The sequence below is a fragment of the Ammodytes marinus genome (assembly GCF_949987685.1).
Source record: "Ammodytes marinus genome assembly, chromosome: 24".
Taxonomy (NCBI): domain Eukaryota; kingdom Metazoa; phylum Chordata; class Actinopteri; order Uranoscopiformes; family Ammodytidae; genus Ammodytes; species Ammodytes marinus.
Window position 1 is genome coordinate 12414464 of NC_137228.1, and position 22330 is coordinate 12436793.

At 40.7% G+C, this 22330-nt stretch overlaps 1 protein-coding gene across 2 annotated transcripts in view; it reads right to left on the minus strand.

Annotated features, from left to right (window-relative positions):
• xirp2a (xin actin binding repeat containing 2a) overlaps window positions 1–22330 on the minus strand; it is a 44689-nt gene that overhangs the window by 12706 nt on the left and 9653 nt on the right. The window contains exons 2-4 of one of the 2 annotated variants that reach the window (XM_080053254.1): window positions 15113–15224; window positions 6292–6446; window positions 1154–1291 (exon numbers count right to left, since the gene is read on the minus strand). In XM_080053254.1, coding sequence (XP_079909380.1) covers window positions 1154–1291; window positions 6292–6446; window positions 15113–15224 — 405 coding nt within the window. Of the gene's footprint in view, window positions 1–1153; window positions 1292–6291; window positions 6453–15112; window positions 15225–22330 lie in introns of both variants that reach the window. The other variant, XM_080053253.1, reaches the window with a different exon arrangement.

Sequence of the window (22330 nt, forward strand, 5' to 3'; positions counted from 1 at the left end):
GTATTATATTCGTGCTTGTATCCTCTTGCTGTTAACATGAAAGATACATGCAGGGTGGGGGCGCTCTGTACCTCTGATACCACTTATGTCAGAGTATGACATTTTTTCAAAATGTTAAACCATAACTCGGATATTACACCTGTGAAGAAAACATGAGCAAGAAGGGTTTTCTATGGTGGCACAGAAACAAACAAAAAAACTCGGAATAACTCTTGCCACTTCTCCACACTATATCAAATTTAGCGTTCAACAATGGTCCTTGTGCGCTTGATAAATCCAATCTGCTTCCCGCCTGAATGAGCAGATGCGGGAGAATGCACGGAGGGGCAGAATTGACCTTACTTCACTGAGAACCGTCCCCCTTTCACCCCCTGTCCTGGGCTGCTAACGTCTTCTGACATTTTGCTCACGCGCCGGCTGACAGTGCCACACAGATGAGCAAAGTTCAAGGTGCCCTCTTTAATTTGACCTACAGGAACGCATTCACATCAGCCGAGTTTTTCCAATAGAGAGCCACAGTAGAATATAAATCATTTAGTGGTATTCAGACGTTTCTTTACTTTAAACAGAGCTTGTGAACAGAAAGGACAGCAGTAGTCTGTCTTCCAAGAAAGAAAAAAAACTTCTCCATCTGATCTCCACACTACCTCAAACAATTCATTATCTATGGAGAATATTTAACACCTAATGATTTCATCGCATACACACTCCAGACGGAGTTCTTTCCATTTTAAGACTTGATGAGAAAGTTGTTGATGACATGTGCAAACTTCTATAACTGTTGTCAGAGAAAGAACCAGGGTAGGGAGATGTGAAAGTTGTACTGATAATGAAACCCATCATTTTGAAAGAATTGATGCCAATTCCTCGCAAACAAATCTGAAAGGGTGGACAATACCAAAAAACTTGATTGATACAAATCTCATGTCTGTGCACTTAATATAAAGCCTGCTGACAATCTGAACAGAAATACTAGTCTCAGATAATATAAAACTCGTTTTGTTAGAAAATAACGTGTGTTTGCTTACTTTTATAATTATTAGCAAGATGTGTGATAAACCTTTAGACAATTACAATGTCCCATTCCAGCTACTGTCACATACATTAATCTAGATAAATATCCAACACTGCGCGACCTTGATGACGTTCTCACCTGGACGGATCTCTGCTCATAATGAACCTGGGTGACGGTGGACTGAGAGGTCGAAGAGGCAAACTCCTGGCTCTCGAACTGTCTCTTCACGCTGGCCAGGCCACCTGGCAGCGAACAAGCCTCCGACTCATCCATCACCTGTCGGCAGAAGAACAGCAAACTTTACACAACCGTAAAACCTAACTGCATGCGTATCTTATCTTCGATTAAACACACTGTGAAACTGCAGTTTATGTGAGATTCAGGAGACTGGATTTTGTCCTTGGTGAACCCCTCTCTGCTCTCATTGATTGGGAATATGTTATACATCCACTTATGTTAATATCAAAGTGAACGAAAAGGCATTATGCTAATGCTTTCAGGAGCATCAGTATTGATGTTTTTTTAATCGTTGCTTGGATGTTGTAATTTCAAAACAACAATGTAGATAAGATGGGTTCCTTTAAGCTCCTCTGGGTGTTGTAAAAGGTAGAAGGCAAAGTGATATACTGTACTGTAGGTATTTACCTTTTAATAAGGTTTACTTTTTTCAAAGATCTCCTAAAACCCCAGAGTGAAATGTCAATAGGAGAATTTGCCTTTCAGATGAATCACTGCAATGGAAAAATGCTTTTTGTTGAGCTAGGGAAGGAAGAGAGAGAGAAAGGGAAGGATTTTTAAACATCATCAGTATGGACAATGCAGTCTGCACGCTATAAGATGTGGGCAGAAATTCACCCTGGCTGTTTGATACAGTAATCTCCTTTTCCGATTGTCAATTACTTTCCTAATAAAACATTTATATGTAGGCTCCTGCATATATAGCGCCTCGAAAACTGAAATATAAATGAGAGTTTCCAAGCTTGATGTTACGTGTGTGTTTTTAATGTGTGTGTGTGTGTGTGTGTGTGTGTGTGTGTGTGTGTGTGTGTGTGTGTGTGTGTGTGTGTGTGTGTGTGTGTGTGTGTGTGTGAGATCAACACACACACCTGCCACGTTTCCCATTTTAATGCAAATGCAGACTTTAGGCCAGTGGCATTTATCAGCAGGTCACCATGTTATCAATATTTCACTACTTCTGGGTGCAACAGCTCCATTGATATGACATGAAATTGACATGTATCTGACATGAGTGTGATGGACATGGCGTTAAGTTTAGCATGCATTCAGGCAAGATCATACATCAGGGAATCTAGTGTCTTCTTTTCATTTGTGTACGAACATTCCTTTTGCATTGAAATCATGATATACTAGTACTGAGCTGAATTGTCAATACCATAAATAAGCGAAATAAGCTTTCTAGCAGAGTTCAATGAAAAGCATGGATATCGCTCTCATATCTGTGTCGTCAATGCCTTTAGGGAGCAGCCCTACTAATTAAAATCTAATATCCAATATTTAAACACTTTCTTTCACAGTAACAACAGGAACAATCTCTAGGAACTTGCTGCCTGGCCAAGAAACAGTTCCACAAAATACCCCTCTTTGAAAAGAGCTCAGCTAGCCATTCCCTCCTGCTACCAGTGTTTATGCTAAAGTAACATTCCTAAATGTAGTTTCATAGCTAGACATGAGAGTAGTATTGATCTCCTTGTCTGACTCTCGGCAAGAAAACAAACAAGTGTTTTCTCCCCTGAAAAACTCAAACTATTAATTAAAAATGTTCTGTCTGGGGGCGCCTTTAGCTCAGTTGGTAAGGCGTCCCCCTCCCGGGCCGGGCCCAGCAGCAGACCCGGGTTCGATTCCCACCCGCAGTTGTTCTCTGCATGTCACTCCCCTCTCTGCCCCATTTCACCTCTGTCTCTCTGCACCATCAATAAAGCATAAAAATGCCCAAAAAATATCTTTAAAAAAATATATAAATCTGTCTTATAAAGTGATGGCTGTGAGGACCTTGACATAAAAGTCTATTCATTCTTTGGTCGCAGTTATAGTAATTCCAAGATGTATATTGTAGGTAAAACAAATCAAAAATGCTTTGCTCCTCAGTTTCTACATTTTGTGACTTTGCAACAACATTCATTTACAACGTTTACTGCTTATGTTGAAGGAAAACATAATCCCTGTTGCACGACAAAACATATATTTCTAAATAAGTACTATTTATATATATTTGTGCAATACTACTAAGAGACAGGGTTGCTTGGACTGAGGCGAGTCCATCAAGAGTTGGGCTATCTTTAAACAACTTGTCACTTGTGTGTGGACATGCAGACAACAGCTGCAAAGGTACAGAGGAGATTCTTCTGCTGGTTCTCTCTGGCAACTAGCCGCCCTCCTTTTGTGCTGCCCCCCTTCCCCACCCAACACCCACACAAACATTCAGCTGTCCGTGGCCAACGCATTAAGCTTGCAATTGAGTTTGTCACATCAGCAATCACTGGAGAGAAGTGCAAGAGGATCATTCAGAGCCTCCTGGTTGAAGCTGCTGTTAAATGAACGTATCTATTGAATACCGAAAAACAATTGATAAAAAGTTATATAAAAGATTTATTGAATTTGTCCAGTGGTTGTTATTTGAATGTGTCTTATGCGCTGTAGCTCTTTATAAAAAAAAAAACAAGCCACTTAAGGCAGTGCTTAACAGTGATGTCAGTGCAGCTAGAAAAGTGCTCCGTGTTATGTTAACAACCCCTCTCATCTGTTCTGAGATAGCTGTAACACTTGGCCTCAAGTGCCTTGTTACTATGCAGACCTGGGACCAGCATACAGCTCATGTGCTCACTGAAAAACACCACTCACACTGGAAGTTAAGCTGCAACAGTCAAATATTACTATGACTAGCAATCAGTGTTTGAATATGTAAATACTCTTTCTGTTTTCAATTATGTATGTTATTTTCTATTATTTTTTATTTATATTTGTATCACCATTTAAAACATAGCCTCTTGTGCCTTATCACATACAGTCATGAGCAAAGACTCCAGAAGGTGGCAGGTCGCGCTCTATAAACACCACAGCGTGTGGCCTGAAGCCTGACATGGATTCATTTTCATTTATTTAGACCAACAGATTTGAGTACTGGATGTGACGCTTGGATTACTGTATTTAACCCTTTGATGATTGAAGCTTGATAAAAAAACTAAGGGGACAACTGATATAAAAAAGAAAATAAAAAAAGGGCAGAGATACTACAAAAGAAAGGGCACAAGCGTTGCAGTTTCAAACTTTTGGAAGTTGTGGAAAAAAGTAGATTTTGCTATTCAGTCTTTATACTGAGTGGTAAAGAAACTTTTATTCCTAATAGGGCTGCGACTAACGATTATTTTGATAATCGATTAATCTGTCGATTATTTTCTTGATTAATCGATTATTAATCGATTAGTGTTTTGGTCCGTAAAATGTCAGAAAATGGTGAAAAATGTTGATACATTTTCCAAAGCCCATGTTGACGTCCTCAAATGTATTGTTATGTCCAAAACACACAGATATTTCAGTTTACTGTCATAATAGGATTAAAGAAACCAGAAAATATTCACATTTGAGAAGCTGAAATCAGAGAATTTGGAAATGTTTTATAAAAAAATTACTCAAAACTATTAATCGATTATCAAAATAGTTGGCGATTATTTTAATAATCGATTAATCATCGATTCGTCGATTAATCGTTGCAGCTCTAATTCCTAATGCATCTTTTGATTTGTCTTTCCTTCTCCACCTCTGTGTATCCGACCACACAGTGCTGTAGATTTACATCCTGCTTTTTCCAGACATTTTGTGTCAGACACAGTTTCCCCTGTCACACTGGTGAGTAAGCAGTGATAAATCAGGTGCAGCGGATATTTGAATAATTTATATCCTCCCATAATTTGCACTTCCGAAACAGCAACGCCTTAAAAACACATATAACATGAGAGGTAAAAGACATTTGTCTGTGCAAAATACTGAGACGTAGGCCTGTGACATCATCAGCCTCACTGACAACGGACCAATCAGCTGACACACTTGGTATTTATTATGTGTTAATTCCCGACACTTCCATGTGCTCCTGAGAAATTAAATGCCTCTGCCCTCTTTACTAGTAATGTTATATGATATGAAATATATTATTAAGGGACAGCACTGCAAGCGTTGAAATACTCCTCTTTCACTCTAACATTGACAAAATCATTATGCTTTTAAGTGGTATTTCAATAAAGTTATGTATTGTAGTTGTAGACTATTTTCCAAGGAAAGAGCAGACTTTTTTTTATGATGGTAGGATTTAATTTTAAATACAGAGCTGACTTACTGTAATGGCCTTGGATGACTAATTGCAAACACTGTTGAATTATTGGGTCGATAGAGTGCATTGAGCCTCTTCTAAAGCGCAGAGGATTTTTGGTCCTCAGTAATGACTAATGACTCAGGGATATTAAGAAATGTTTTTCTGGTAAATGAAGGTTGAGGTAGTGTGTTTGAAGGCCTGCTGCTGTGCTGCCTGTCTGGGTTCATCTGAACTTGCTGTAAAGTACTTTAAAGTACTCTCAGTCAAAATCCTGCTAGAATAAGTAGGGCTACAACAGTATTACTGTATCAGTAAAACTGATTTTAAGTACCAAAAGTAAAAGTACTGATCTCCAGAAAAATAGTCCCTTTATTATATATTATGATAACAGTCCGTTAATAGTGATGCATTTTTAACATGCGACAAGATAATTCTGGTAAAATACCAGATCTCAATGTAAAGTAGCATGAAAGTATCTCACATGTTGTACTGAACTTGGATGAATGTAATGAGTTACTTTGCAACACTGATTTACTAAATGTCATTTTAGAAATAAATATATCAGGCTGAAACCGCAGCCCTACATGAATGTTACACGGTTCCTTCGAGACCTTCTTTCACACTCTAGAGGTTTGGCTTTTACCGTCCAGTGCTGGGCGTAATGACACTTTGACAAATAATCCTACCATCCCACCAAGGCTTTGTGCCCCCCCCCCTACTCATCCTATCCCCCTATCCCTGTTCAACAGATTAACCCACAAGCAGGGGCAGTGCTCAGTGACAGCCGATTTATAGTTTGGGGAGAACTAAAATGAGAGGAATTAGGTCATAACCAGCAGAAATGTCCCAATGTTAATGAAGCATTGAGATCCACACATTTCTCAGGTCTGCTGTCTCCCTGCACATACCCACTGCCCTCTCCCGTTACGTCTGTGTGGAAGTATCGTCTTACCGCAGCAGACGAAGAGGAACTGGTGGTTTCTTTCTTGGACACGGCGGCCTGATACATCGCCAGCCGCTCTTTCACCGACACCGGCTCAGCCTCCTGGTCCTGTGTGCTTGGGCCGCTGTTCTCTGGGCGTTCTGACCTGGATCTAACGGCAACGCCTGCAGCTAATCAAACACAGAGAAATTACTCTTTCAGATGTGAAACCAAACTCTTCTTTGCCATTCTCAAACAGTTTTGTAAAAATAAATAATTGTATACATTCAGTATATATATCGAATATATAAAGTATACAAGATGTTTTTTGTCATTATATTGGAAAAGCTAAGATGTCCAGCGAATAAAAGGAAATAAAAAGTACCCAGGTGGTGTCTTTGATCCTATAGATATTTTAACAAAGAAGTGGCCATAACAAATGTCGGCACTAAACCGAAGCGGGATGCTCATCAATTGCAAAGCAATACTTTATGACACTGACTTCATTTTGCTCAGCAAATCCCTGAGGATAGCCAATTAGAGGTGACCACTGATTTTACATTTGACTTTTTCCTGCGCTACAAAGCATCATTAGGCAAAGGAGAGGGCTCCATTATGGATCAGCGTACACCCACACTGGACCTTTAAGCTCTTGGCATGTTCTCTCTCTATCTCCGGGCAACAACACTAGAGGATGAAAAAAAAGAGACCCTAAATAGAAATGTTCTCTCATTATGTACTCACGCTGTAACCTTTTGACATTTTGAAATCCTCCTCCTCGTTGACCTCTCTCTACGCGTTTTTCTTCACATGTGTGCCATTGAAACTTTGGCTCAAATAAAATGATTTATGTCTATTTGTGTAATTTAGTCTCTTAACAGCTGTTACTTAATATATATGGATGCAGTGAAGGTGCCCTTAGTGCTGTAGTACTATAGAGATTAATCCTGGTGCTTAGTAATATAGTACATACCATTCATGCTTGGCCCGGCAGAGCATGTTTTCTTTATGCTTCTCTAAGCCCATTTACAGTTTATCTATGACTACACTGGCTTTATATAGACACTACTGGTATCCATATTGTCAAAAAATGACGGTATCAAATACCAACCGGTTTGATCTAAGTATCTAGAAGGTAGGACTACATGGTCCCCACATGGACATTTATGTGTGATATTTGGCTATTAAAAAATAAAATTAACCTGAAACCTGAAAAGTCAAATGATACCAATGAAATGTATGAAGGATTTATCAGTGGATTTGGTCGAGTGGATGAAATAAATCAGGACACATTTTCTGATGTCATATAAACTGCTGGAGAGGAATGAAGTAAAGTCATTAAGCATTAGAGTATGGTACAAATATGTCTTTTGAATTCATTGTTGCCCCAATAGCGACCAAGCAAACAATCTTGTTAGCTTTGAGTAAGAAAGCTCACTAGCTCCCTGTGAGAGCTTTTTAATAACTATTTATTGAAATAAATGGTATACAAGCCCAAGAACAAAAGTCCAGGGGGAACAAGTTCTTAAATGTTGAAAAAGTTAGTCCATCACCAGCACTAGGGTGTTCCAGGTTGGATGGTGTGTTGGCAGTTAGCTCTCCAACTAGAGTTGTTTGTTGTTGCCAAACCAAATATGTTGTAAGGATACATAGATGAGTTCAGTCGTATCACTTTCTGGTATGAGGGGGCCTTAAAACAGAAAACCATGTGACAAGAACATACTCTAGTCTACTCATCTGACCAATTTTAGCTTTCTGCTACGACCGGCACGTCAGTGTAACCAGTAACTGCCGAAAATAAAACCGGGTTTTTATCCCCTATAAATATGGGTCAGAAATCCTACACCTGAGGCTGCATGGTAAGCTAATACCAGCGTGATGACAGAAACACAAGGATAATGCCCTCATTTATCACCCCAGATAAACGCTGAAGTCATAGTCTGAAGCTGTTGGGAGGGGGGCAGGATCACAGGGGGGCTTGATGCGCTTTGGATATCTCTTGGGTATGCCGTATACAAAGCTGCCGTAACATAGCGGTGAGGTAACACACGGCTCCATGGGGGGTAGCGGGGTAAGGAGGGGAGTAAGGGGGGGGCTCACTGGAGAAAATAAACCAAGCCTTTTTATAAACCGACTCTGTCTGCAGCGTCATGTTCCCCTGTGACAGGGAAGATTTATGAAGTGGAAGTGCGTGGCGTGAGGGAAATCAAAAGGCAAGAAAGTAGGCGCAAAATTGAAGAGCTTCTATAGAGATAGAATATTTTTAAAGGCTTGAATGTTTTACAATAAGCCTATGCTGCCACTAATCAGCACTCGCAACTGCTTTCAAACGCTGCCACTTTGTTTAAGACGCCCAAACATAATACAGGCCAAGTGTGTTTACAGTGTGATATTGATATCATTTTAAAACTTCCTAACTGGCTTAACTCGTAACCTTTGTCATTTGTGCTTTTGATGGAGAACATATTGGACTCCTTAAGTACAGGCATATTTACTACCATGCTGAGTATTATTGTCTTCTCAGAGTATTAACTTCTCATCTTTTCAATCCCACAGCTGGGCAGGGGGGGTTAGAGACAGGGGTAAGTCAACAGGGAAAGCTGCCAGTATGCACGTCTAGGGTGGCTATATTGAGCCGAGCCCAGGTCCATTGACCTCCCTGTCAATGCCTCCTCGCCACTGCCTGTGCTTAAGCGATCAGCCGGGTGAGGTGCTGCACCGCCAGCCAGCTAGAACTGAGGAGGTGAAAAGCGGCATGGGGCGTGAGGGCAAGAGACAATGTGTCCAGGAAAGAGAGAGAGAGAGAGAGAGAGAGAGAGAGAGGCAGAACAAGAAAGTAATTTCAGAAGTTTTAGGCTGCTAGAAAAGGCAGCATGGCTTCGTAGCTAAAAGCTAAATCAAGGCCTGTAGGTCTGTGCCAAGCAGAGGTTGTCCGCTAATCACAGAGGTGTCACCCCCCCTTCTCTGCCCTTTCCTCACCAGAGCAACCTTAAGCAACCCAATTTTCTGTTCATTACTTACTGGCCAAAGCTTTTTGGCTGGCGAGATTTGACAGCAGAGCCAAACCGTGCTACACTAATTGAAATGTCAGACACGGAGGGCCATTTTCTTCCTTACTGACGAAAGGCAAAACAGGCTGCAATAATTGAGCTGTCAAATCTATCAAAATAAGTTCTTTACATGGATTGCCCTCCGGCGCTTCCTTATGCTAGGCTAAGCACTTTGTCTCCCGATTTGCTAAGCTTTCTGAATACTCCCGATCAGATCGCTGCTGGTTATGTTTGGTGGAAGGAAACAGGAAGGGCCCATGCATGTTTTATGACAATGAACGAATCCTAGTGGAATCTCTGTAATGTACTGCATTATCATGTCTCATTCTTTATGAAGTTTCTATCACCTGGTGTTCTCTACAAGGCAATACAGCTCGGCTTCATCTTATTTACAATTTGACACCAATGATGCCTCATATCTGCACAGCCCTGGCACATCGAACCAATTAATTATCGGCTAAAATGTCATCTACCATTTCCAATCTGTCTCCTTCCACTTGTGCTTTGCTGGAAAATCTCTTTGTAAGAGCTGTACCGACAGTGAGGCTTATTTTGATACAAGAGTCAGCCTTGAAATGCTGAGAGTCTGCATACTTCGCTTACCTTCTTTAGCTGTGTGGGTTGCTCTGTGTGTCAAACGACAATAGAATCCAACAGAATAAGAAAAGGGCCTTGGAGTTCCAGAAAATAAAACGGGCTAAGTCGCCTCAGTCTTGAACCCAATGTAGAAAGCAAATTCTGGCCAGATAAAAGACAGCGAGGCTTGGAGACCAGCTCCAGCAGTGTGCCTAACAGCTAAGTGAGGCCCAGGCATCCAGTGACAGCTGATTTTATTTTAGAAGTCCCCCTTCGTAGAAAATAGGAGTGACTTGGGGGGACAGGGTAGGTGGATGTGGGTTGGCTTTTTTTAGTATTGAGTATCAAGGTACCTCGGATGCCCTTAACCTTATGTCACAGTGGTCTTATGGACACATACTGTACGTATGACACTGTGAGCCAAAAAACAGACACTTGGCACATCCTTCATTTACGCTGCAGACAGCGGGGACACATCTGACATTTTGAAATGACTTGTGTATTAGCACGGTAAATACCATGGCATTTAATGATTCAGCACACATAGTGGAGATAGATTTCATACACATCGGCTCATAGACAACATACAGACTTACAGAGAGAGGCTTTTTTTCTGAACTGCTAACAACAAAACAAAAAGTTAAGCACACATTCTCCTCCAAGAATAGTTCCTAATATTAGAGAATAATAATTTCAAGAAGATTGATATCACTCTCATGTCTGAAGGCTTAATATAGAGACAGAGCCGGTAAAGGATTAGCCTAGCTTTACATAAAGACTGGAGGCAAAGTCTGGCTTTAAAAAAATACACATTCAGAACTTCAAAGGTGTTGGAAATCTTATTTTTGAACTTTGGAGTGAGCCAGGCTGGTCATACTGAACATACTGTGGGAGTAGCATCAATATTTAATCAAATTCGCAGCAGGAGAAGGAATAACCATATTTCCCAAATTGGCAAACCATTCGTGTAAAATGGAATGAAATTGACTTGCCCCGGTCTCACTGCCTATCTTTGTACATTATTGATTGTTAATTCATGTGCTCAGCATCACAAGTCACCGCTAATTCTAGATCGATGCTTCCGCTCAGACATTCTTATGGCCAAGAAACAGCAGCCCCTGAACTAAGCTTGGTGTGTTAAAAGCCCGCTTCCGTCTCTGTCTGAGACACATGCTCGCAGTGGCCCTCTTGAGTTAAAGATTGCCTGTGGTGAAGGATTTAAAACATTATGCCAAAGAGGATTTGAGTGTACCTTTTCTAGGGAAGGAACCTATGCTCCTAAGGATCCATCTTGTACACTTTATGCCTGCAATCAAGTTGCCCTTTGAACTTTTTTCAAAGATGCCTCCTCAAAAGGACAGCAAGGCACTGCAACCGACATTAAGTGAGGAAATCAAGTGCGGTGCCCGCTGTGCAAGAGAATTGAGCTAGAGACCATCAACTATCAAGGCTCACTCAACCAGGTAATCGGTGGAAGACAGAAAATCATATTGCTATCCTTTGTTTTGCTTTATGTCTGCCTTTCTTTCTTTCTTTTCTCTTTTAAACCAGTGACCTTCTGTTTGTGTATTATCAGCCTGGGGCCTTCCATTTGCTTTTTTTCAACCTACATCCTGCTTGACAATACCAGAGAAAATCTAGTTTATATTACCAGGCAGGCAGGCAGTAATCATTAATGTCTATTATCTCTGTAACATATCCCGCGATCATGACTGCTTACCGACCTCATATATGACAAACAAGGTGTTCTCCGGGGGCCCACCCTGTGAGGTGCCGTTGGCAGCACAATCGACTAGAGCAACACGTGGTTATCAGGTTTGTGGAAAAGCTGCACTATACTGATAATCCCACTGAAATTGCACATGGATTTCCTGTTCCTAAAGTTAAAAAAAACATACTCCAATAGAATACCTAATGATGGGGCCTGAGAATATCCCCAAACTAAAGTCTGGAGTGACTTCACATTCCAGTGAGTTTTAAACTAAAAATAACTTTTGGGATATGAAAGAGCTAAATGTGATTACTGGTACTATCTCTCATTTTGTTCAGTGAAGGTCCCGATAAAGAGATTTAGCGTTCCATGTTATATAACAGTGAGTCTAATAGACTGAACCTTGGATAAGCATGTTGCAACCAATGCAAATGACTAAGGAGTCATTGGTGTTTTCGTCTGTGAGAACACAATGTCCAGACATTCCTTACATTTCAATTTTCAGCTAGTCACCGAGTACACAATGTTAGAGGGTATTTTAATATCAGGCCAAAATAGAAGTAGTTAGTTATAATAAACAGAAAAAATTGAAATGGAAATTGCTTGGGTAAACACTGAACAGTACTTTTCCCATAAGTCAAGGTGATAAAAGATATCAATAGTGTAATCATGATTTTTTTAAAGCACTCAGATTAAAAGGAAATGATTCGCTCAGCGAGGTTAAATAACACTATCTTTGAATGTCAAGACTCTAAGAGAATAACCGCTTTACACATATCAATGCATTCTAAACCTATAAGGTGAGTAGATATTGTATTGATTCAGCCGTCAGGAGCAAGAACCAGCCTCACGTCAATACATAATAAAGTCAAACCACAATTTTTAATTTCCCATCAATCAATCATGTTTTAAGGGCTTATTTGTGTCCTATGACAGCCACTGAGGGGTTGCTATCTGAAACTGACTGGGAGAAAATCTTTGTTACTCCTAGGATCGTACTATAAAGACATCACCATTTGTCATGAGTATCTTGGAGGAGATTAATTAAAAGAAAAACAGTCAGTTGGCAAATCCGGTTCCAATTGGCAGTTGATTAAAACTTGTCTTGGGCCAAGTGTCTGGCAAGTTTGATCAGCCACAGACTAATATACTGTAAATGTACACACACATAACTTTTAGAAAAGGTATTGCGCCACTATTGCTTGTGCCACGAAGCCAGTAACAGTTTCATGGCGGTAATTCTGCAAATAAGCAAACACGGGTGCCTGTTAAAGAAGAGCCGTGGCATGGAGATTTAGAGGTGAGCTTTGCATCTGTTTAAAGCGCTGTTTTTCCGCCACCGTGCTATATTTAAACATTGCGGCTTTGTGGGGAACCGGTCCACTAGCCCCCCTCCTGCCACCATTGTCAGTCATTTGACCTGGCACACACGTTGTTTGCGTGAAGGCTTGTCAGCAAGAGAAAAGCCGTCGCTTAGTCTGGACAAACGGGAATGCGGAGGATCGTCAAGAAGCTCCAGGTTTAGACACGGCACGGAGATTTAGAGACTTGCAGGGTGACACACGAATGCCTGACTGATCTCAGGTAGAGATGGAGAGGCTTTCAGTCAGCGTGTGTGAATATGTTGAGTGTGAGCAGCATGCATGGGTGAGTTTGAGTGTCTTTGTTTGACACCTTGATACCTCACTGTCAACACATCCATGACTTTAGACTCTTAACTCTCTACAATCCCCACCTCTCGCTCTGTCCTTTATTTTTCCATTTCCATTTGCATTGGCATGCCACATACAGATTTTTTGTGTTGCCAAGGCATAGAACAAATATGAAGGACAAATGTAGACAATATTGTGAGTATAAAAAGACATCCATCTTCAGATGCCCTCAGCTCTACCAAGCTTTTTCACATCTTTCCTCTTTCAGTTTGAGTTTTTACGACCTCTCAATTTAATTGAAGGGTTAAAGACCTTTGGCTGCATGTTAGTGTTTCTTCTCTCAGTTCCTCTCCATTTTAACTTTCCTATAAAGGTAAAAAAGAAAATGTTAAAAATATGAAAAATTTAAAAAATAAAAGAGACCTCTTTCAAACTCCAGTTCATGGACGATCACTCTGTATTTGGCAAAGTATGTATTTTTGGATGTTTTTTCCAGTTGTATTTCCCTGCAGACGGATTGGTAGGAGCTTTGGTCATGTTTCTCCTCTTTAGGTTTTCTTTTCAAGGCTTTGATGGATGTTAGTGAATCTCAAGCGTGGTGAAGGCCAGAGCCAGCTGTTCCAATGCTTCCACATGCACACAGCATTGGTTACTCAGGAGAGCGTTGTATACACTTGAGAGTTTGGCTCTGTTTCGTTCAAAATGAGCCAAAATTTAACAGCTTAAGGGATGGCTAAAGGATGACTGGCCAGACTATTGTCAAAATATATCAATGACAATCAAATGGAATACCATTCAAATAGATGCAAAATCAACGTGTCCAATACTTGCTTTTATGAACAAAAATAAAAAACTAAAGAAATTCCCATCATTTTCAGCAGAACTTTGTGTTTAGTGCTATTTATTAATAATAATAATAATAATAATAATAATAATAATAATAATAATAATAATAATAATAATAATAATAATAATAATAATAATAATAATAATAATTCATTTTATTTGAGGGCGCCTTTCATAGCACTCAAGGTCACCTTACAGGGCAGTGTTTAAAAAACAAAATCAACAATCATATAAAACACAAGAAAAAGATACATTGAAACAATTTACACAAGTGGGGTGAAATGGGTGGGAGACAATAAACTAGATTGAATATGTCAGTTTAAAAAGATGTGTTTTTAGACGGGACTGGAGAGAGTTACGGATGTCAGATGGGAGGGTGAACTTGAAATTTAGCAAACGTTAGCATGACACGCTTAACTAAGCTTACTTACCATGGTGAACATGGTAAACATTATGCCTGCTAAACTTTGGCATGTTAGCGTTGTTATTGTGAGCATATTTGCTAAAGCTAGCATAGCATGGCTGTAGACTCTTGTGACAAGTGGGATGAATCTTTTGAGAAACTTTTACAATGTTTGAATTGCTTTCTGTAGTTTATTTGTGATACTTGCAGAGTTAAAAAATGGACTGTACCTTGCACTGTAAGCTCCATCTATGTTTACACTGCTATCAGGATCCATGGAAAACAAACTGGAGGTAGCCACAGCGTTGCTATCACGGTAATGGAGCACAATATCTAGCCAGCCCCCAGTTTCCCATTAAAACCCTGCCAGGGATGCACCCTTATCTTGCAATGAACAATCTGGTTTTCAAAACCTTCTTCCTGCCAAATGTTTATCTCATAGAACAAACGGGACACCACATCGCATTAAGCAACTCCATTTGACAGACTAGTGTAACCATGATGCAATCAGACAGCTAAGCCCACTGTCATATGTTACAACACATCAGGAGTTGCATCAAAGCTAAAAATCGGAAATATACAACTCCAAAATGGAAAACAAGTAAACACTCACAAAGAGTTGTGTCCGTAGGTGAGGCCATGGTCTGATCTGTTGATGGGTGAGTCTGTGTGAGACTACTGGACGTCACTCTTTTGGACGGGGAGGTGTGGACAGCTGTCACTTCCTGGTTGAGAGAAAGAGTGAGGGAGTTATCAGAGAAAACACCTGTGATTTTTCAACAGGGAGATGCAAAGGCTCCAACACATGTAAAAACATACGCAAACACCGCTTGTCACAATAAAACATCATACACATGCTACCCCGAATACTTAAAGTATGATGAATGATGTGTGTGTCTGGTGACATTTAAGCTCTGGATTCCAGTGAAACTTTGTTGCTGTCTTCTGGTCGGCACACACACACACACACACACACACACACACACACACACACACACACACACACACACACACACACACACACACACACACACACACACACACACACACACACACACACACACACACACACACACACACACACACACACACACACACAGCAAGTGTAAAGAGAGACGACCTTGAACACAATGTGAACAGTAGGCATTGACTGGAAAGTTAGTGCAAACAGAACTTGTTTGAATTTCAATAGAGCCACTCAAGCTGTTACTAAAGATGTTTTCACTGGGTTCTATTGATAAATGGTACAATATTGGTAAACGGCATGTCCTTGGTGCATACAGGATTGTTTTTCCCCCTTGAAACATTTTGTCAACTTAGAAGTCAGCTGGTGCAACACGCCTATTCAGTTGCAAATTATCCCCGCGGGGAGCAAACACACCTCTGTATGTGTGTGCGTGTGTAGGTGTTTGTGGCTTTGCAAATGTGTGGGTGTGTTTTTTTCTTTTTTACATTTGCAAATCAAATGTATTCCCAGTAGCGTTTTTTAGACAGCGTCTTGCCAGGCGTCAACGCGGAGTGACAACAAACACGCATCAACTCTGCACATGGTGCGCACGCATACACACAGTCACACACAAACAAACTGTATGTGTCTAGCTTGCTCTCCTTCTCTCTGCCGAAGGTGTCAACCATAATTTCAGAAATGCATCAAAGGACAAAACATTGTCCTCCAAAATCCCATTTTGCAAATCCCCAAAAGACCTGCACGGTGATTTGCATACTTTCCTGCAGTATGACACACACACGCGAACAAACTATGGAAAGCAGGGTTGTAAACATCCCTTTCTGTCACTGTCATTCCTTCTCTCTTGCTGGAGTAGTAGCACTCACATAGAATGAGTCTCAAATCACTGAACTGCAAGGAGCAAAAGTACAGTCTGAAGCAGCTGCTCAACACAGCTCCCCAGTGCCCTGTGTGTGACTGCTGATATTAAACATATTTTGTCTGCAACGCGTCGTTACTTTGCTCTGGGGGTGATTAAGTGCACGAGCTGCAGAGATGTGTGTGTGTGCATGAGTTAGCGGTGGTTGGAATTCATTACAGCTGGTTACAGGAGTGAAAGTAACTGAATTAAAAAGACATTAAAGGACTTCAAACATTAATCTCTCTTTGGTTGTCTGATGGTCTTGTTTACACTTCACTTAAATCAAATGTTTATAGTAAATTATGCATCTAGTAGATGTGGGGTGTGGATGACATTAAAAAAATGTCTCTGAACATTAATGGTTCCAGTTGCATCACAGCAGATGGAGCAACATTGAATCTCATTATAGAACTGGCTGCATTCATGTACACCACAGTAAGTAAACCTTATTAGCAGATGTGGGGAGAAAGAACCGGAACTAATCTGTGCTCAGTATCCCATCAGTCTATTGTACAGAGATAACATTGATGTTAGTCAAGTAGTTTTGGGTGTGATTCCAACAAGTTAGGACTTGCAGTAATCTATTTTATGAAATACAATGACCGGATGAGCAGCAGCAGTGCAATGGCACTATCTCATGCAAGCATCACGAGTGCTCTATAGCTTTGAGTCCCTGCCATATGTTCTCTTTGGCGCAGCATGCACAGAGGAAGGAGGAAGATTAGTAGTGATGGTGGTGGAGGGATGTCTCTGCAAATCTCCAACAGGCTGACAGAGTGAGTTAATAAGGGACAGTGCTTCGTGAAATCTGTCTAAATGTTGCCGGGTTGTCGCAAGAGATAATCCTTATGAAAAAAATGTAATAAATAAATCACTGGATCCTCAGCTAATGAAATCAATGTCTGCCATCTGGGAACATTTCATGTGTGATAACACACCTACAAAGAGGCCAGCCGGACCTGGCGAAACCATGGTAACGGGAAATAGTTACACACGCGCTGCTTGCCTGGGGATATGACACAGTGAGACCCTCAACCTTTGCATTGGTGCCTATTAGAGGGGGACGTTAGCAGAGCATGGACCCATCTGGGAAAGTATGAGCTCGCTGTCAGACGTGCAGGGATTTCACTATTTTAAACCGATTGTCCTATGTCAGTTGTTGACATTTTGTCCCTAACAAGCACTGTTCCTACGAGAAGGGCTTTAATGCCACGCTGTGGTGGGAGGGGGGGTTTTCTGAGGAGAGCTGTCTGCCTCTCTCTACTCAAATGTTCTCCATCTGTCCTCCCCCTCTCCGCTTCTGGGACATCCTGTTCTAAAGAATGTCAGTCTTAATAAGTCAATTAGACAAGAACTGAGTCCAAAGGTTTGATTCTTCCCAATCCAAGTGAGAGAATGTGCCCGTTTGCGTGAGATGATAACAGTAAGGATTTAGCAGTCTCTTACATGGAGACATTGTCTTGGCTGAATCTTTTTTACCTCAGTAAAAAGAAATGTATCAACAGTGTACATTTCCTGTATCCAGTTTTTGCTTTCAACTACTGATCAACAACGGATCATTTGGTGTTTGGTGAACCAACCAAGGATTAAACTAAAAGGCCAAGAACAAAGTGCACGTTGGCTAGTCAACAGCATCCAGAATCCCCTCCCTTCACACCTTTCATCTGAGGCTGAAAATGACCTTTTTGTAACTTGCTGAACTCGAAAAAATCAAGCAGTAACACCCAGTTCACATGGCGATTAACCCAGGGTTTTGGAGATGGGAACTACTTCATTTTGAGCCTTTGAAGTAAAGTCTGTCTTGCCTCACTCTTTGTTGGTAGGCTTTTACCCCAAATTAAAGATGATAGGATCAACCAGTTTTTGGGCCAATGAATGTAAATAGTATGAGTTTGAATGACCACAGTGTGAAAACAAAGAGCTACAATCCATCTCTCCGGACATGACTACTTGTCTACTGGACTCAAATAGCTTGGAAATTGCTCCGAGTGCTTTAGCTGGAGTTGGCGAAGCTGCAGTGGTAGCAGTGGCAGCTCAAATCGATATAAGTCCTGCTCGTTCGATATCAGATGTGACATTTTGGAGGAGAGAGGGCAGCCACCTCGATGGGATGTACTCTTTAAACACTTTTAGGATCTTATTTTTGGATTGCTCTCTAGTCCATGTTTACTCCATCCCTTTTTCATTCATTTTCCTATCCTGTGTCATTCTCCCCTTTTTTGTCCCTTTGTTTAGACATTTCCCTGGTCTGCTTGAGTGTGTCTGCAGCATGCTTGTTATTCTGATTGTCTTGCAAGTGAATGGCGGGCTGGGTTGTGCCGTCAATGAAACCCCAAACACCTGGGACCAATGCTCTCAGAGATCTATAAAAGCTTCCCTTCCAGCCAGAATGGGGAGTCTATTTATTTGTTGCTTTGTGCATCAGTTTTTAACAGCCTCAAATCACATTCCTTATAAAATCCAGTCTGAGACTTTACTGGTTAGCAGGCAACACGTCCTCTCTGTATTCTGCATTTTATATTTGATGCCCATGACAGTGTGTCTGGAGAAGCACTGGCTTGTGCGTTGAGAAAGACCAAGGGGCCAATAAAATAAATCACTTGCACTGACTCAGCGTACTGCATTTGAAAATTGTACATACATGAGTGGATATGGACACAGACACTGTATTTATACAAAGAGTTTTCGGCCCCATGCACACTCCCTCTCCGCTGACAGCTCTTGGGCTGAGTGCTTCTGGCTGTGAGAGCTGCCTTATGGGTTTGCTGGCATAGGCTACCTTACAAGTGGCTGCTCTCAAATATGACTCATGAGACTGAACAACAGTAAACAAATCGCAGGGCTGACCGCGGCAACCAGTTGCTTTGGATTTATTTCTCAAGGACTGCGGACCTATTTTTCAACAATTCACAGCACTGAGCCAAGGGTCTTAGCAGTCATTTCATACTGTTACTACGCCAGAAAGAGCATCAAACCATTACTTTTTTTTGGGTTTTGTTACTGGTATTTATAGTTTGTAAAGCTGGGTAACCCAAACACTTATCAAGAGAACCATGAGTGAAGTATTTAATGACGAGACTATCCAAGCAAACAAATTTAGCTGAGTTAAAATCATACCCATAACCTGAATTCACGCCTCATCAGAGAGAAAGATCTCTCTGCCAAAAGTCACCATACTTTTTGATTCTTTGCACCTCAAGTTAAGACTTTCTAAGTTTAAGGTGGAGTCTGTTTTTTTTTAAATTTCTGCTTAAAATTATGCAAAAAGGAAATGTACTCATCTAACAGTGGATGCAGTGACATTGGGTATAATTTTTCTTTGTGCAATTTTTCATATTATTGTTTCCAAAAGTTGCTCAAAGTTGCCTACTAAACTGCAGAAATGGAATAAGACTGCAAAAGGAGAGTGACTTGGAGGCAAATGTTTTACTTACTAACTAGTAACTAGTTTACTTCATTTTAGGGTAATATACAACATCTTATATTCATAGATTGAATACCCTGGAATATGTATATATGCAAATTTAACTTGCTTTTTACTATCTGTTTCAATTATGTTTATAAAGCGAAACAACTTTCATTATATAGCAGGGAGGGTCCTACAAAAGTTGACAAAAAAGGGCGAACTTTGGAGCCTTTTTCTGGGCTTTTAATTACATCTCATGGTATTCTATCCACTGATGTCGGGCTAAAAGTCAGGCTCTCATCCTCTGCTGCATTGATTCAAAACATCTCACAGCTTTCAGGGGAAGCTGCATCCTAAGGCATTTCTGATTTGGCTTCAGCGTTCGGCTGTGGTGGTTGCAGCTGGCTGAACACACTGCAATGACTCAACCTCAAATCAGGCTGTGTGAATAAATAGATGAGGGAGCGGATGCATGAATGCCTGAGCGAGAGGCTGTGTTAATTATGAGCTAACTGTCACTTTGAAAGAGACAGCTATTGTGATCAAAGATTTGATTTGCATGAAAATACATAATAGGTTTCATGTACAGAATATGGCCCATTTACTTTTCATCTAAATGTAGTTCACAAATTTTATGGTGGCCTCCATAATTAGTCTTTGAAACATTTACAAATTTCCTCATATTGATGTTTTAATCAAAATTTTGCAGAAAATCTGCTGCTTCAGTTAAGACCCCACCTTACAAAAGACGGATATCAAAATGAATACTTTAAGGCAACATTTCCTTCAGTGATAATTTCCTATGTAATATTCTCCTATTTCCTTCATTTGTTACCCTAGGTGTCCGGTGATTGATAGTTATAAGAAAGTGAAACCATTCCATTCAAGTTGTAATGTATACGTTTCTCTTACATTCCATGTTTACTGTGATGGATGACCTATCATTTTGTGAGTTTCCTTGAAACAAATGAAACCCAAGCATTGTACCTCTGACTATACTGCACAGACATACCAGGACTAATATAAACCTCAAGAGGGAAAGGAGGACTGAAGCAGTGACTGATGTGCAGCCTTGAACAGAGCAAACAGACTCCCATTGCGGCAACAAATGGAAACATACCGCCTCGTCCACTGAACATTCTCCTCTGAAGGGCAATGTCTAGAGCATTTTAAATCAACCTGTAGGTTGTTTCTGTTGGAGCCACTGTGACACTCGTCAGACAAAATATTTGTATTACCAATAAAGAAGATTGTTGCGTCTGTAGCCATGCCAGTCCAGGTAGTGGAGCTTTGAGCAAAAACAAAAAAACATATATATACAGGAGCGCCATATGTATTCGGAAATGTGCTTGTGGTTTGGTTTATTACGAACAAAGAAGTACTTTTTTAAAGCTTCCAATCGGGACAAAAAGCTTCAGTTACAGTTTGGCATGTCATTATGTAGAGATTAACCATAGCTTTATGCTACTTTAAAAAGGACATATTACACTCATTTCCAGGTCTTTAGTTTTGGTGTTGGGTAGGTAACTCTTCAGGTTTAGTAACTCAACCTACTATCCAATCACAAATGTACACCAATTCTATGCTGAATAAAAATCCTCGTCAATTGAGACTCTTAAAGACACATTCGCCTCAGTTGTTTCCACTATTTGCATTTATGGATGCAAATCAGTCAGTGTGCCAGTCCTTTCTTTTCTCTCCCTCGCGCTGTCTATGGATCTGAGAAACACTTGAATCAGCTGCACATTGAGTGGAGAAGTGAGAGAACCCATTACGAATATTGTGTAGAGATGATCAGCAGCACCACCACCAATATATTCATTTGCAGAGTTCAAATAAACTGACACCAGGCAGAGCTTGTAGACTATTCGAGAGGTTATATAATTTTCAGTTGCTATGGCATTTGTTCTCAGTATCTGACAATGAAACCTTATAGTGGAGTCCTAACACCTTAATCCAGATCTCAAGGCTAATCGGCCCCATTTTTCTGTCACCTCCTTTTTGTTGTTAGGCAACTGTGAACATTGCTCATTTGAAGGTCATCACCGCTTTGATGCCATGTTCCCTCCCTCCCCCCCCCCCCCTCTCTCTCTCTCGACTCTTTTTCGCAAATTATTTTTATTTGCACTGGGTGCCATAAGCGTTCCCAATCCAGTCAAAGTATGAAAAACAATTTTTTGTGTGTGTGTATCTTTTCAATCCTCTATCGGCTGTCCTCATTATGACTACTAAACAGAGGCACATCAATATTTCAAGCACACTTGGGCACAAAGGGGACACGGTCCAGAAACGGAGAGAGAGAGAGAAAAGAGAGATGAGCCAGAGGCTAAAATTGAAAAAAGTGGAGAAAGTGATCTATAGTCTGAGCGAAAAAGTACATGGACTGACAGAGACTGGCAATGTATAGGGCAGAACAAAGTCACAAAAGGAAAAACAATCCTGATGTACAGACATAGAGAGAGAGAGAGAGAGAGAGAGAGTGATGGAGAGGTAGAGAAGGGGGAGGATGTGGAGTCTGGTTTGTAATAGTGATTTTAATTTTTCCAACCAAGGCCAG